The sequence below is a fragment of the Belonocnema kinseyi genome, chromosome 2 (assembly GCF_010883055.1).
Source record: "Belonocnema kinseyi isolate 2016_QV_RU_SX_M_011 chromosome 2, B_treatae_v1, whole genome shotgun sequence".
Classification (NCBI taxonomy): Eukaryota; Metazoa; Arthropoda; class Insecta; order Hymenoptera; family Cynipidae; genus Belonocnema; species Belonocnema kinseyi.
The window spans coordinates 69,487,321-69,505,253 of NC_046658.1; the positions used below are offsets into that span (position 1 = coordinate 69,487,321).

At 29.6% G+C, this 17,933-nt stretch overlaps 1 protein-coding gene across 4 annotated transcripts in view; it reads left to right on the top strand.

The window, feature by feature from the left end:
- The first annotated feature begins 1,722 nt into the window (after window positions 1-1,722).
- The window catches only part of LOC117167076, an 18,963-nt gene continuing 2,752 nt past the window's right edge, over window positions 1,723-17,933 (top strand). Inside the window, exons 1-10 of one of the 4 annotated variants that reach the window (XM_033351686.1) lie at window positions 1,723-1,886; window positions 6,570-6,606; window positions 6,762-6,927; window positions 7,244-7,398; window positions 8,421-8,510; window positions 8,675-8,821; window positions 11,415-11,606; window positions 14,062-14,226; window positions 14,771-14,948; window positions 16,765-16,845. In XM_033351686.1, coding sequence (XP_033207577.1) covers window positions 1,792-1,886; window positions 6,570-6,606; window positions 6,762-6,927; window positions 7,244-7,398; window positions 8,421-8,510; window positions 8,675-8,821; window positions 11,415-11,606; window positions 14,062-14,226; window positions 14,771-14,948; window positions 16,765-16,845 — 1,306 coding nt within the window. In that variant the 5' untranslated portion in view covers window positions 1,723-1,791. Of the gene's footprint in view, window positions 1,891-6,569; window positions 6,607-6,761; window positions 6,928-7,243; window positions 7,399-8,420; window positions 8,511-8,674; window positions 8,822-11,414; window positions 11,607-14,061; window positions 14,227-14,770; window positions 14,949-16,764; window positions 16,846-17,933 lie in introns of all 4 variants that reach the window. The other 3 variants (XM_033351689.1, XM_033351688.1, XM_033351687.1) reach the window with 3 other exon arrangements.

Consider the following 17,933-nt stretch of genomic DNA (forward strand, 5'->3'; position numbering starts at 1 on the left):
ACGACTGAAAAATCCCAAAAATAAAATTCCCGAATAGTAAAATTTCAAAAATGATAAAATTAACGAAATATTAAAATTATCGACAGAAACTTTCCAAATTATAAAACATCCGAACTAGAATATTCTCCGATTTGAATAATTAAAAAAATTTAACCAATATTATTTATTTTAATAAATACAATAATAAAATATTTATATTAAAGAAAGCATTCCGAACCGTTTATTTTTAATTTTTGTCCTTTATTAACACACGATTTTTTCATTTTTTAAATACTATGTACATTTCAATCAAAAATTTGCATCCAGAAACATATTTTTTCAATTAATGTTATTTTAAATTCAAACAATAATTTAAAGAAAAAATAAACATAAAAATTTCTCTGATAAAACTGTTCAATTTTTTTTATTTAATAAATAATATTGATTAAAACACAGTTTTTAATTGTTAAAATTCGGGAATTTTCTAGTTCGGATATTTCATAATTCGGAGGTTTTCTAGGACTGCTGAAAAATCCTCAAAAATAAAATTCCAAACAATGTGAAATTCCTGAATAATAAAATTCCTTACTAGAAAATTTCTGAATTTAAACAATGAATTTCTTTTAATCAGGGAGGTTCTACACTTGAAGTCGTTGGCAAAATCTCTTGGGGACAAAATATGTTACTTTTTTCGAGGAAATTAGGCGATACTTTTTTTTTTAATTGTGAACTAAAAATTTCGCAAAGTATTTCGCGTATTTGATTTTTTGGTTTAGTTTAAAAAAAAAACACTTTATTCTTCAAAGTTATATAACTTTTGACCTAATTTATATATTTAAGATTCGTTTCCAAATTGCGGTAGAGTTTATTGCCTTCTTTCGAAATCCATGAGAAAATGTAGAAAATATTCAGAATTAATTAACGCATACGAAAATGGACAAAAAAAATAGTGTCGTTTTTTTGAGAAAATCGACATCGAATTTTCGAAAGAAGGCGACAAGTTCTATCGGAATTTTTAAAGGAATCTTAAATATCTCAATTAGATAAAAAGTTATATAGCTTTAAAGAAACGATTTTTTAAAAATTAAACCGAAAATTCAAATATGCATAACTTACCGAAAGTTTTTTATTCACAAATCTCAAAAATACGTATCGCCTAATTTCCTCTAAAAACAACATATTATGTTCCCGAGAAATTCTGTGACTTTAAGTGTAGAACCTGTCTGATTTAAAATAGATTCCGTCATAAGTATGATTTATTTATTATAAATATAATAATCAAATATTTGTATAAGCAATTATTTTTCCTGTTTGAGGTTTCTAAAATAATCATTTGAATTTAAAACAACAATAATTGAAGAAAATATATTTCTGGGTGAATTTTTTTTCAATCAAAATATTTAATTATTGTATTTTTAGAAATAAATATTATTAAAAAAAATCAATTTCTTAAATTCGGGAATATCCTAGTTCGGACATTTAATAATGCTGGAAATCTCAAATTCGGTAATATTATAAACTGTTTGGGATTTTTATCACATTTGAGAAATTTACAGTGTCAGGATTTTTATTTTTAGGGATTTTTCAGCCGTCTCAATTTTCTGTGGGGAATTTTATCATTCCAGGATTTTACATTGTCGGGATTTTTCAGGATTTTTCAGTCGTTCCCACTGGATATTAGTTCTAATTTATCTTGATTTTCGATTTAATAATAAGAAGTCAGGTTCAGAGTGATTAGTGCCGGCCCTGCTCTCTTCAGAAAATCGCGGTTACGGGCTTTACTTTTCAGTTCACCGCCGGTCGTAGTGTTACATGCGAAGTAATAGAAGTTGTGATCGCGTAAGAGTTTTAGTGGTTCCAGTGAATAGCCGAGAACTCAAGAAATTAATTGTCGCGTGTGGACCACTGTAAGTAATGTTTTTCGTTTCTTTTTCTACGTGTAAGTCTACATAATAATCGTATTTGAGTAAAATCCAAATCTTTATGCGCAAGAACATTTTTCTTGATTCAAGTCTTCTAAATTTTAGGACTAGACAAAATTTAATAAAACTTTCTTCTCTGAATTATTTCGTTTTGGAAGCGTAATTAATTAATCTATATTAGATTTAAGGCGTTCCCAATTAGACCATTTAAAATTATATCATTAAAAATAGTAAAACTGTTAAGATGAAATGATTTCCGAGTAAGAAAAATGGGTTTTAATTCACGCAGAAAATGTATGGTAGGTGAATTTATCAAAGGTCCTGAAAAGCTCGACTACTGGGTATTGTAAACATGTAAATTGATCTTCGGTTAACCTTTTGCATGCGAAATAGGCGCGTGTATACAATTCTAAATATTATTGTAACTGTCAGGTGGATTTAGAATTGAGAAATAATTGAGAATATTTGTGGGTTATTAATTGTAATATATTCTTTAATTTAAAAGAAAGAATTCAATTCAATAATCTGAGAATGAATTTTTCGGATGATTATAAATAACTCTAGTTTCTAATATTTAAATTTATTATATTGAATATATTAAATCGACACTCGAATTTTTTTATGACTTTGCATTTGTATTACAAAATTTCATTTTTCGTATTTCACTTGGATTTTTCCTAGTTATAAAAATAATATTTGAGATACGATGATCGGTCAATAGGACCTGGACTACGGGTACAAAAGAGAAATATGATAACGAAAACCAGTAAACATCGTAATAATGATAAGACATTGCAATAAAAGTCTCATGTATTATGGCTATAAATTTGAATCATTAATCGCGTCTCTCAAATTGTATTCTTAAATCTAGTCAACTTTTTCTTGATTGAAGAAACTATATAGAAGAAAATTTTTATTCGAATCTTTCGATTCAAACATTTCAAATCACTTTTTTCAGAATTTTACAATACACGAGAGTTTAATATAATATTTATCCACGATATATATGGATTTATCATTTTTAATTTAGAAATAAAATTGTAGTAAAACTAAGATTTATCTTCAAGCAATTGAAAGTCTGAAGTGACGGAGTATTAAAAAAAATTATTTAATTAAAATCGCAATAGTAAAACGAAGATAATTTGTAACCAGATACAACTTTACGTAACCCTCTAGGTTCACCGAAATTTGACGAACATAGCACAACTATTTTTGGTCAAATTTACAAGGAATCTGTTTTACAAGGATTCATCTTTCAATCTCTCTAGTAGCTTAAGGGAAAATCACCCGACCGGCAGTCGGAAGTTCTTTGGTTCGATTCCCAACGGAGCAAAGGAGATCTTATTTTCAGAAAAAATTAATTTTAAATATTTTCGGTGCTCCCAGGGAAAAATGAAAAGGGCTGATACAGGTTCAGCGAAATTTGGCGAGCATAGAAGAATTGAAAGGTCCGTGGTCTAAACATGTTAACTGACATTTCAGAAATTTTACAAACCGAAGGAAAATCGTTGTTATTTTTGCAATGTTCAATATTTTTTTAAACTGCAAAATGATTTTTGTTTTATAAAACTTAAACCGAAATTGGACGTTATATGCCAATTGAAAGCTATTCATATGTTATCTACCAGGGGTCCAGCGGTCTAAACATGTTATCTGCAGTGTTCTACCGCTGCGTTCCTATTGTTTCCCCCAAGTTCGCATTTTTCTGCGTCATTTTTCAAGCTGCGGGAAAGTTTTATATGTCCAATTATTTGGAATTGCAAGCCGAACATATATGTGCTTGCAAAAATTTAAAATAGTTTATTGCAAACATTAGCTGAGTGTTAGTAATCGAGACGTGTCGCTCACCTTCGTCTTTACAGTGATCTGCAGACGACGAAGACAAAGATAAAAAGCACGGATTCCTCAAAAAACGCCACAAGCAGTTAACAGGTTTAGATCGCGGACCTATGCTTTAGATACCAAAACGAGATTTTCAAAAATCCATTTTAAAAAAACCTAAAAGGAATTTTGCCGCATCGCTTGCGGGATATTAACTGCATATAAAAAATATTCCAGAATGTACAAAAAAATCAATTTCGAAAAAATTTCAGTTAACAGGTTTAGACCGCGAACCCTTCAATTATTTTTAATTCGTCTAAAACTTCGCCACTAAATAGTATAGTAATTAATATTCTTTCAATTCTTAGTGTTAATTCAGATTTAGAAGGAGGGGATTCAAGTTGAAAATCTATTTATGCGATCTTATTGCAAAACCTAAAAAGCTGAAAATTTATTAATTATTTATACTGTATTACTGTGGTGTCATATTTTTATTTTATTTTTTTAATCAACTGTGGTTAGTCTACTCATCGTAATATTCATTCCAGCATCCGAAAACAGTAAACTAGTGTGAATTGGGATTTCACGATTTCAGCAGCTGCTTTATAGATGAAAAAAACGTTCTAAACATATAGATAGGTATATGATTTTGGGGTACAATTTCCCGTATAATACACTGCTGCAATTTAAATTAACGAAAAAATACGTTATGTTATTGAAAAATTGTTATAAAACAACTATGTTTTATAAAACCGATTTTTTTTCTTTAAAATACTGTGCTTTTTGAATTTCAACAAAATTCAACAAAACCAACGCAATTTTTTTAGTTTAAACCTTGTATTTGAAGGAAAAATAAAGAAAAAAGTGATCGAATCATGCTAAGTATTTTTCCCGTGCTCCCGAAGTTACTATATTTTCGAAACGGGAATTTCGTGATTTTAGAGTGGACAAATACGAGTGAATATATTTAATAACAATGAAATGCAATAAAACCATTTACTTATCATGAAATATCTGTGATGTAGTTAATTAATAGATAATGATTGATTTTTGAATGATTGATTATTATTATTGATTATTATTGAAAACACATTACCAAAATGTAGGTAAAAAAATTTTATCAATATCAAATTTATTTATGATGGTGATTTCAAGCAAAAATTTGTTTTCTTTTCAATTTAATTTAATAAATTGTACTACCGTCTGTTAATATTTTAAAAATGATTGAATTTTCCTTTTTTTTAAAATAAAAATGTAAGTGATCAACACTAAAATCCACAAATGTTATGTTCCGAAGCCAAGTGACCTCATATTTGCTCTATATTTTCCCTCATATTTGTTGTAATAGGAATATACATGGGGAAAGCGAATACGGAAAATCCCAGCAATTTAAAGATTTTGCCGGTGCGAATTCGCACTAGTGTACGGTGAGAAGGTTAGTCTAACTTTTTGGAACGAATAGTGAAAATATGTAGGGGAAACCTCGCTACAGTGGATAATATAACCAAAAGTGGATAATTATTAACTAAGAGCACAAATAGAAGAAAAATATTATATTTAAATTTTAAATTAATAGTGTCTTAATTATTTATTACGTTAAATTAGTTATTTTACATAAATTAGTATATACTGTTTAAAAATACGAGTTGGAGATTTGTTTCCAGTATGGATGAAAAGACAATTATTATTGTGTAATAATACAAAACAATGAAATAAAGCCGTAGCCTCTTAAAGAATGGAATCTTGAAGATTTATTTTTATTTTTCAACAAAAAGTATACACATTCAAGTCACTAAATAAAAGTAAGGATATGTACGTTGTGTCATGGTGATACGTGATGAGGTCGTGCCTTCTCGATAATGACTATCGACGCCTCTTTTCTTATTGTTTATTTATAACTGAGACATTACTGCTTGGAATCACACATTTAAGTCATATTAGCAAGGTATTCTTATTTTTCTTCTCTCAATTGAGTTCACTTACATTTTCTTGCAAATAGAAATTTCAAACCTACTAAGAAAATCTTATTCAGTTTTAAGCCTATCAGCGACTACCTTTTTCCACTTCAGGATATTTTTTCAAAAATCAATTTAGTCACTTTTTAAAAATTCTGTTTCATCTTCAGATTTTTAAATGGAAACAGTTCAAATTTCAATTGGTACAGACTGAGATATACAAAGTTATTTAGTTTCAAATTTATCTTTCTCACATATTGTACAATTCCTAAATGAAATCCACAATAGTGCAATTTTATTTAAAACAGAAACTTTGAAATGTAGTTGGAAGAATTATAATTTGAAGAAGTTTTGTTCCGAATAATTTCAAATTAGAATATTTCAAAGTTGTCAATTGCTAATTGAAATTGTTCTAAGTTTTACAGCTTCACATGAAACCTTATCATTTTAGCCATTTTTAATTGAAATCATTGCAAATTTTAAACAATAAGAGGTTGATGTTAAATAATTTCAAATCAAATTTTCAAATGCAAATACATTTGGAATTAGGCAATTCCGAATTCAAAGTTTAAAAAATAAAATTTCAGACAGAAATGTATAAATTTGATTGGAATCACATTGAATTTTTGCAAAAGTGTGCAATTAAAAAAATGCAAGTTACAAAATGAATAAATTAAAAAATGTGTTAATTGAAAATTAAAAGATTGAACTATTTCAGAATTTCGTATCCTAATATTAATTTTAGACATTTTAAAATGAAATTAGGCATTATTTTTACATTTTTTAAACATAGAACATCCTTTAAATAAAAAAATCTTGTCGATAAACTATACATTCCTTATATTTTAGGTTGACAAGTTATTTATAATATTGTTTTTCATTTTGGTTTTAGGAGTAAGTTAATGACGCTGGAACGAAGTACAGCAACGGTAAGTTGCCTTTTGTCAGAATATGAATAAAATTAGTATTTTTGCATACAATATTTTTATAGTTTTTTAATTGTTTAAACTTGTTGAACACTTTCTTGAATTTGTGATACAGAATAATTATTGTGCTGATAAGAACTTATTAAATGACTATGCAGATGTCAACCAGAATCGCCGAGAGGGTCAACGGTTTAGTCATTTCCAGTATTGAATCATTAGCACGTATCTCTCTTGGTCAAACTGTTCTCAAATTGATTGATCGTATTTTGTGGGTGGTTGAAAAATCTGCACAATGGAGTCTTCCAATCCAGGAAACAGCAGCAGGTTAATAATAAATTATCATTTTATTAATACCCATGAGAATATTAATCATTTTTGTCTTTCAGAAGATGTTGTATTATCCTCGTTACTTTTAAATTAATTAATTCATATCGATGTTATTGTTACTTTAATCTTTAGACTTTAAATTAAATAGTTTTCAGTTTTAGATTGTGTAAAATTGTAAACTAATGTGTTTTTAAATCTCAAATGTAATATCTTTTTAATATGAAGGTTTTTCTAAAAAAAACTTGAGTTTAGAATTTTTTTGAAGGATAAAAGTAAGATAGGTAATATAATTGTTTTTAATTCTCTACTTTAGACGAAAATGGAAAGTCCTTCGGAGAGATTCGACTTGTCAGGCCGCTTCCATGGATACTCTTCTTCCCAGCACTAATTATGTTACGAATCTTGAAGGTTGGAGTCAACATTGGAGCTTTCTTAATAGGATATCCGCCAATTCAGCCTAGTGAAGTGGTAAGACATTTTTCCAGTGAATTACTAAATGTTTAGAAAAATTGCTTTCAAACTGAAAAAAAAAACATTTTCAAAGGAATCAATTTTCATTCTTCCAAATTAATGTTAAGTTCATCGGGCATTTTCGATAATTCTTGAAATTTCCAAGAAAGCACAAACTAATGGGATGATAAATATATTTTTTAGCTGATTATTGCAGTTATTTGATCAATTCCTGAATTCGATGGGCTGACTAAAATCGCCTTTGTCTACTGTCTGAGCATACCATGCATCGTGCTCGATTCTTCAGAGTATAATGAAAATGTCAATAATTTTTGTTTGAACAAATTAATTAGTTGATTTTATTCTAATGTGTCTCTTACGTTAAAAAAAAAAAATTTTTAGGATGTAGTGTACTCTCAAAAAATAAATTTTTTGTCCATTGGGGATAAAATTCTATCAAATTTTGTTTTCATCACAAACACACAAATTTCGAGAGGAAAAATTTGGAAAACATATTTCTTACTTTATATGTATTTGCAGGGTTCTTTTTTTTCTAATTAAATGTTTCGAAATTAAAATAAATATAAATGATTTCAAATATTTTGGAATCCAAAAGCTACATTAATTAGATACTTAAAATTCAAGTACTCATATTTAAATGGATTTCAAGTTTGGTATACTCAAATTTAATTAGAATAATTTCTCCACCGGTTCATATTGTGATGACTTTTGTTTCGAGAATTTTGAAGCTAAAAAGTTAAAGTTTTGTCACAAAATTGACGAAATCCTTACAATTTGGATTTATTCGTCCTATGTAGAATTTGATGGCCTTTCTTCATATGAAAAATAAAATTTGTGTTTTATTTTTTGAAGAAATATTATCAATAAAACTATTCTAAAACTAACAATCTTTGTAAAAAAAAAAACATTATAAAATGTGTATCTTCATGATAGAGACTGGCTCCTGCAGTGAATTTTTGAAAATGTAATATTTGCGTGTATTTTTTTAAATCTAGTTTTATATTTTCGGTTTTCGGCAGGTAAAATTCGTGCAGAAGCGTAGGAGGCAGTTGAGGACAATAAAGAACAACGGTTTGAAGAGCATGCGTGCCCGAAGAGTTACGTCTAAGGTAAGATCCAGAGACAGACTTGCTGTTTAATTTTGTGTGATTAGAACCCATGTAAGACTAACGACAATCTCGCATGTGACGTCGAATCTACCAGGAATCTTTAAGTCCTTGAATGTTCCTGAAAAAATCGTTTAAAGCTCGATAAATCGTGGTGGTGGGTGTAGGACAAGGGGTTGGCAAAGAACGAGGCCAGGGAGACGATAATAAGGTCGATCCAGCTCACCCTCTCGAGTCTTTCTTGTCTGGATAAATCTAGGAGTTCACCGTCGCCGCCTCCAGAAAGGATCCGGATCTTCAACAATTTTGATACCGTGAGTAATCCTCCTACTCTCTTCCTTCAGAGTGGCCGCAAAATCAGCAAATCAAAAAATCACCTAGAAAAAAAACTGCAAATAATAACCAATTTATCTTTTCGGCGGGAATTCGTTTAATTTTTGCATTAGAAGTTTTAACAGGGAAAATTCCAAACTGAAGGGATATGAGGTGAAAATTTTTGATTTAGACCCAATTCATTTCAAATCGGGCAAAATATTCGGTATCCAACCTATTTTCCGAAAGAAATGTTATGAGTATTTGAGTATTTGAAGTAGAAAACATGGATTATCAAAAAATGGTTTCTCGTCTTCCTCCGACAAGAGATCAAAATTGACCGAATTCGTGGCTGTTTCTCTGAAAATATTTAAAGTTATTTTACTCAAAAAAAAACCCACCGGTTTTTCTCTCGATTTTTTTTTCTAGATTCGCCTGATCTAAATAGTATATTCCATGATAGTTGAGGCAAGAAATTTGTTATTCTAAAAAAATTTTACAAAAATATCTCGTGACACTTTATTCTATCCCGCGTTATTTTCAAAATTTTTACGACAATACGCCTAATATCCTTGGAAACTTCTTTTTTATCGAAAAGACAATTTTATTGTGAAAAAAGTATGGGGTTTTTGAGTAAATTGACTTTGAATATTTTCAGAAAAACCGCCGCCATTATGTCAATTTTTTTTTAGTTTTCCAACAGATTTTAAAATTCAAATATATTTAAGTTACTAGTCTTGCTCCTTTTAAAAACTACTTTTCAGTGGCTTTTGTTAAAAAATCTTAATTTAATACTTTAATACTTGCATTACTTACATTTTTAAATTTGAATCGTTACAGCATATTTTTTAGTAAGTATTGGATAGTAAATAGAAAAATTTTCTGCTTTACGACTGGATTCTTTCGAATCCGTTAGAATTATTTTGCGTTCTCTTGAATTCTGGGATTCAGTAGTATATCAAAATTGCTATGGTATAATCCATTGTGCTAAAATAAAAAATGTTCTCCTTTTACAAATATTAAAAGTTAGTATGTTTTTCTCATACAGTGTCTTTTCTATTGAAAATACATTCCTCAGGTTTAATTAGAAACCTATGATTATTTACAAGATATATAACTATTTACAATTTTTCAATTTTTAAAAAATTAACGTGTCAACTTTTGAAAAATTATTCGTACTGGGTGGAAATTTTTATACATTCTGGGTCGCATTTTGAATCAACCAGCTTTGAGAAAATCCGAACTTACAAAAGCATATTTAGCATGTTTTGTCCTGTTTAGAATCGAAAAATAGATTGTTAAAAAAATTGACATCGTTCGGGAATTAATATTTGAGAAATTTAACATAATTGGTAACTCCATTAATAACCTTTGACTCTAGCAATTTATTTGAAATGTTTTAAATAAATAATAATTTATTTCAAATTCTTAGATCGACATTTTGAATAGTTTTGATATTTGAATTAAATTTCGAAAGTCATTGCCTTGAAATTGTTGAATTTTTACTGTTTAATGTTTTAATTTAAAATCCTAAAAATTAAGAATTGTTCTACTTTGAATACTTTATTTTTCTATTGATTGAGAAAAAAACGAGGATTTTTTTTTAATTTGCGTGCTACTCTCTCCTTTCTCCACTGCCTTGAAACCAACAAGTGTATTGTTTAATGTTTTTAGTTAACCTCATAACTTAAAATAAAGGGGATGTTGAATCGATTTACAAAAATTGAGCAAATTGATGTAAGGTTGACGGGGAAAGTTTATTTAGAAATTAAAACTGCATGGTGATTTTGTATCGTATTATAATAGTCGATGTGGGCAAGGCCCATATTGTGGCGGGAGCGCACCACTCACGACGCAGAGGACTGTGGAAGAGGGCCATCGACAATGTCTGATTCTTTTGGAGACTGCGCTTGCATGTTCTGAATTAAAAAGAAAACACGGGAAGGTTGGGGAAATTCTGAACAGTGTTTTTGTCTTTTTTTAGTATTTAATTTTTAATAATATTTTCTAAATTAATGTATGTAATTATTATTTAGTGTCTTGGATATTTTAACGAATAAATAGAGTGGATATTCTCAACAGTGTAAGAAATTATTGTATCAAGGATGCAGATTAATGAGAAATAGTTTTAAAAGACAATATTGAAGTCAGACTTTGTTTATCATCGGGCATCTATCTCGAACATTTTTCGAATAAAAATAGAGCTGGGGCAGACCTTCTGATAAGTATTTGAATGAGCAGAGTCTACCGACAAGTCTGAAAAGAGACAAACTATCATAATTAATTTCACATTTGAGGATACGAGAATATGTTTATCAATGCGATTTAAAAAAATATTTTCATTCATGTCAAAAGAGAGCGAATCGCAATTTTAAACGTTTTCCCCTGACTTTACACTCAATCCGAAAAGTATAAGAGATTTTTTTATGAGGGATTTTATTTTAATTCAATATAATTTCAGTTTTTGACAAAATGGCGACTTATTTAACTAGGCTCAAAGTAGAAAGAGTTCTTTTTGCAGAAGACAATTTTTTTCACAAAAGTCAGGTTAGAGTTTCTAAATACAATACAATGTGTGAGGATTTTTTTTTGTAGCCTACAGCACCATCCGAGGAAAAATCTACTACAGAGTCTACTACCAGTCCTCATCGTTCTGATTCAAAACGCAAGTTTGGTGAAGTCACAGCTTCTACTGATGATGATTCCAGCCAATCTGAGGAAGAGACTCTTATTTCTAAAGTCAATCGTTTAGCTTCTGAGGACAGCAACGATGATCCCGATTTTCTTGTAAGTTATTCAGAGTATACAAATTATTTCTAGAGAAAGAGAAAATTGCTGCGATATATACAATCTTATTTTTAGAAAGTAGCTTAATTATATGAATTTAGGAAAACTTAAGAGCAATTGGATAGATTTAAAATTAGTTAGTTCTTCAATTTATTTCAAATTCAGAACTACTCAATTTTGAATGCTTGAATGAATTAGAAATATTATAACTATAGGCTAATTAAAAGTAACAAGAATTAAAGTCAATAACTAGTTAAAAATTGATCTATGTAACGTTATATAGTTTCAAATTTTTTACATCTGAAAGTTAAAAATTAAAAATTAGTTTGGAATGGTTGAATCGAGAAAACTTGATTTACAAATCTTGAATTTCCTATTTTAATGTTCTTCGAATTTAAAATTTTGCACTTTCTCAATTCTGAGATGCTCTTTAGCTTGAACTTATTTATTTCTTAAATTTTACTATTTAAAGTTGTTCGTTATTCAAATTCTATGATTCAAAACACATAAAATTCTATAGAGAAAAAAATCAATTTGGCTGAAGATTATGTTCGTACATACAAGGTATGCGAAATTTTAGAAGTGTTAGTATGCATCTCGTAAACTTGTAACGAGAAAACCTTGAGACTTGACCCTACTTGAACAGATAGCCTGGCTACACTTTGATAGGAAGTCTGCTTTACTTATACTTTTAGTTTTTTAATAACACGTAAAAAAATATGTCTTTGGTTTTAGAAGTCATTCGGCGTCTGAAACAAAGATCTTATCATTAAAATTGCTAATTTGCACATAAAGAGATTAGGCACCGATTTTTTGCATCCTCAAGCGTAAAAAGTTCAAAGTTCTGCGATTTTAACGAAAAATAAAAACAATATCTTACTATTAGCTTTGCATATTTTTATTCTGTAAATCTGGACCAAGAAATTACAAGAAAAAAATAATTCGAGAAAGAGCAAAGTACAGTTTAACGAAAGTGAGACGAATAAAAAAAATAATTTGTTATCACCTTATCGTTGAGTCAGTATTTTTTCTATCATGAAAACTGCTTTGATTCGCAATTAGATTAGTTTTTTCATTACTTACAGTAAAGCATGCAAAATTGTCTAGCGTTAACGTAGTGTCAATTGACAATTACATAATTGGTAACTTTAATTTGTTTGGTGATTAGTCTTCAAAAGAAAAACCTGCTTCTGTTTTTTTTTCAAGAATTGAATCCATTCAGTAAACGATTTTTCTTTGCGTGGCCACTGACCGAGAAAACCGGTATTAGCGAAGAACTTTGAGCACCGGGAAAAAGGCCGGGAAATAACCAGAAATGTTTTTTTACCCCGAAAATTTTTCAGATTTGGTTTCACTTTTTCAATCAATATCGTCTCGCTCTTCGAAAACTATGTATTTGGAATTTCACTTAGTGTTTCGTTCAAAAATGAAAGTTCCTTTTATATTTGAGAACGAAAACCTCCTTTTTATATATTTAAGATAGTAATTACATAGGTAACATAAATTTATATGATTACTTACTAATAATTGGTATTATAAATTTATAATTTAGGATTACTTTATATGTTTCGCAAATAATTTTAAAATCTGCATTTCGAGAAAAACTGATTTCAAATTTTCAGAGAATTTTCAGAGAATTCCTATTTTTTCCCTGTTTTGAAAAAATCCACTTTTTCTCGTTTTTTCGCACAAATGAGAACTGAGTTAATAGAACCCAATAAGAAAAGCCAACAAGTTTTGTTCGACAGATAATTTTGTTTTAACTGAAGAGTCTACCATTATATTTTTTGTTCAGTATTCATATTTTTAGCGAAAATTCAACTTTTTTTAAAATTCGTCTTTTTAGATAAAAAATTGGTCCTTTTGGATTTAAAATTTATCTTTTGGTAGAAAAGTCGTATTTTTTGGTTGAAAGTTAATTATTTTTCATTTTAAAACTTTATACTATTATATTTTTGATTCTGAATTCATCCTTTTGCTTAAAATGTTGCTATATGTGGAAAATTTAATTATTTTGTTAAAAGTCATATTTATGGGTCGAAAATTAATTGGATTAAAAAGTCATATTTTGTTAGAAAATTAACCCTTTTGCTAGGAAATTCATCTTTCTTGGTTAAAAATTCAACTATTTGGTAGACGTAATCTTTTTTGGTAGTAAATTCATCTTTCTTGGTTAAAAATTCAACTTTATTGTTGAAATTGCGTATCTTTTGCTAAAAAATTCCACCATTTGGTTGTAAATCAATCTCCTGTTTTGAGATCTGAAATGTTTGATTATTTTCCACAACAAAATTTATAATAAAGCAATTAGTATTGAATAATAATTATTATAAATGCTTGAATGTCAACGGGGAAATAGCCTGGATTTTTAAAAAAGTTTGAGTGACCACCCTGAAATGGTAGATGTTGCAAAATTTCGAGTTCACAAATAATCAGGAAGATTTACAAATTTCAGCCCGATGGTTACTGTTCGTCTGATGGCACAACCGAGACAAGCTTGGATGATGAGGTTTCACTAACTGAAGCAAAGGAACTTGCTGATGAAGCAGGTAACGATCTATCAAAGTTGATGAAGTCTTCTGAAGATTATAAGAAGAGGACAACTTCAGAACCAGTTCAGGTAAAAATATAAAAGTTAAAAATCAAATTTTTATCTTTTTGTTTTGTCTGGGGAAAGAGATTTTTTGTCTTAAGAATATTATTCTATAAAATTTGACAGAAGGAAATTTTGTCTAAAGAGATCAGGGTGGCCACTGGACCCAAAGATCAGGAAATACTGGAAATTATGTGGAATTTTTGAAAAATCAAAAATGACCAAGAAGATGGCACTGAATTTATTTTTCACTCAGGAATTTATAAAAATTTCTATTATAGCTTTTTCCATTTACAAACTAGTATGATCGAATTTTATGTCTCAAAATCTTCAGTTTTGAATGACGAATTATAATAGTTTTATTTTTAAACACTGTCTTTTTTTTAAAGGCCGTGAAATTCAACATATTAAACTTAGAAGTTTTTTAAAAAAGGTTCTAAAGTGGTTAAAAACTTTTAAATCGGCAAATGGCTAGGAATTTGTATCTGAGATTTGAGTGGTCACCTTGATTGTTGATTAGATTAAAAAATAAGGAAGGAGAGAAGTGAATAATGTCAATACATTTTCTCAGAAAGCAAATCCAATCCTAGCCCACGAAAATTCTGGCGAAAGACTCGGGGTTGAAATCTCCGAGGGACAAGACAATTTTTATTCACCGAACAGTTTCGGGACTGAAGGGGATCTGGCCTTTTATTCTCCAATCAGCTCGAAGAGCGTCTCTCCAGAACGATCAGAGTCCCCCATTAAACGTGAGTGTCCTTTCACACGAGCGTTTTGTCTGGTTTCATTGCGTGGCGCCTGCATATAAATGATAAAAATTCTTCGCCAATGATGAACAAGTTACGCCAATGATCTTTGACCTCGAATATTTTATTCGTTAAATCGCCGCGGACGATAGGAAAGCCTTATAACCATAATTATAATAAAGTGCAATGCCTTCATCAGCTATTTCATACGCAACTAATACAAGTTTTATCTCTTTGTAGGAGAAATCAAAGTCAATATAAGATTGTCTTCTACACGATTTGGATCAATCACGAAATATTTATCGGCAATTAATAATTTCAGTTAAAATTTATCACAAGTTAATTTTCTGTTTATCTATTTCAAAAGTAATCAAAAGACTCGAGGAATGAATGATTCTAAGGCGGGAATGCTGATTGATTAACGTATATTCAATTTGAATGTTCAATATCGAGTTTTTTCGAATTATCAGAAGAAGATAAAATATTTGTTTGAGAATTATATTGATTATATTGTTTGAATTCTAACGTTTTAAAAAAATACGACGATTTTTAAAGTTTGAGTTTTGCTTCAAACTTCATTATTATTTGTTTTATTTTTCAGAACTTTGAATTCACGATTATTATTCATATTTGGAAGACTGCTGTGTAAAATGTGAGGTTTCAAATTCTTAGACTTTGAACATCAGTTTAGTTTGTAAAATTTAGTTTAATCCTTCGTAGGATACTTGAGAAGCTATGAAATCTGATTTTTAATTAAGGTTTGGAAAATAAATTAATTTTAAACGGATTTTGGGATTTATAATAGGTCAAATTGAGATGTTTCTAATTTTAAGAACTGGAGTCTTCTTGACATTTTTTAAAACACATGTAGACTTGAAAATAGAATAGAATTCGTCCACTTAAAAAAACTAGTAATTTTCAAACTGTAAAGGACACTTTCAATGCTTCTCCTTATAGAGATTTTTTGTTCAATTTTTTACACGCTTATTGTTCAGCTATTTTTTACGAACGAATATATCCTATAGCCTCGATTTTTTATGCCAAAATGCCATAGCACCATGAGGCTTGTGATTGTTTAAGTTTTATTTGATTTAAAGAAGTGAAAGAGTCTATTTTCATAAATTTTTGCAGAATTTGTAATTAAGATTGAAATTTGTGAAAGAAGATTCGAGTTATTTCTCTGGAGCCTAATCCATAAACATGAGAGTAATTATTTGCCAGTATTGAGGTTCAAAGTTCATTTATGCGCTTCATAACAGATAGTGCATTTGAAGTCTTAAGTCTTAACATTCCACTATTTTATCGAAGTATCAGATCACTAAATTAAAGATGCAAATTTAAAAATGCGCAATTGCGTTTTGACGCCATGTGAAACGAACGTGTCAAAGCACACAAGGTGTTGGTGCATGATAGGCATAAGTCATGTTTTATTAGAATCTAGTTTTTCATATTTTATGGCCATGTCATACTTGATCGATTACTACCTTGCCAATATTTTTTATCCACAACGACGTCCACACGTAATGAGATATCTGCTTGAAAATTGGACAAATAAAATTAAATTTACTCTCATGAGGAACATTTCTATGATATGAAATTTGTAGAATGAAAACAAAATTCGTATTGGATTTGTTTAGTAATTCTACAAATTGAAGAGTACAAACGTTCCTTAGTGCCTTATATTTAATTTCTCAAATTTTCAACTAGATCTCTCATTTTGTGTGAATGTGAACTTCTGAAGAAAAATGTCGGTAAGATAGTAGTAGGGTAAGTATTACATGGCCTTACCAAATTCTAATTTTTACTTCTTCTCCGAAAGCTCAACTCAAAGGAACCAATGCGAAATCTAGCGACTTTGGCAACGGCGAAGTGAAGGTGAAAGCAGGGCCCGTTTCGTCTGGTAATGTTGAGTTAATTATTTTTATATTGTATGAAATTAATTGAATGGGTGCCCGGAACAAGGGCCTATGTCACGATTTCCAAATTGTGCAGGAGCATTGGAAAACTGGGATAATGCAAATGACTTTCCTTCACTTCTCAACAGATAATTCGATTTTCCTGACCTCTGTTGTCATTCTTTACAACTGACATATGCCCTTGTTCCGGGCACCCATTCAATTATTAAAATCGAAGTGTCTCGTCGTTCTGAATTTCTAGACTCGATGACGACTAGATACAGTCTATTTAAGCAATACTGAAGTTAAAAGTTCACAGTAGTTCACAATTTTTTTATATAGATATTATCCAAGACTTATAAAATCTTACAAATGTTTCTAATTGCAATATTAAGCATTTATTTTAAATACTATCCTATTAACAAAGAAATATGATTATACTTGTTCAAAGTTTAAAATCTCCACAATTTTGGTGTACTTTTTATTTAATTAAACATATACAGGGTGGACACGCTGGGGCTTACATACATGGCGAGTTGAATGCTATCCGAATTGCACAACAGCAGGGGAGAAGCCATTATACAGGGGTATTTTCATATTTCGCGCCTTTAAAGTTGCTTTGGATCGGCCATTCGGCCAAGTCCGTGCATCTTCGGATCAAGTTTATGATAGTTTCCATGGTTGCGTTCGAAACTTCAAACGGTTATGTTCAGATTCACCTGTTTTCCCTAATGGTTGTCAGTAAATGTAGGCTATGTTAATTTAAAGTTTACGCATGTAATATTTCATTTACTTTATTTGAAACATATTCTGTCTATTCATAACATACCTTTTTTATGCAGTAAAAATAAGCGTTAAACACCATTCACCTCTTCGCCCCCTGGAAGCACAGAATATTATTACTATTTTATAGTATTTGTCACTTAGCAGCCATTCTATAATGTTATTGGCACAGAAAAAAAATGACGTTTACTTCTCAGTTCACGATTCTCAGACGATTGGAAAGAAGCGATTATCGTACCAATATACAAGAGAAAGGGAGATAAAAGCAAGTGCAATAATTACAGAGGGATTAGCTTATTAAGCACTGTAA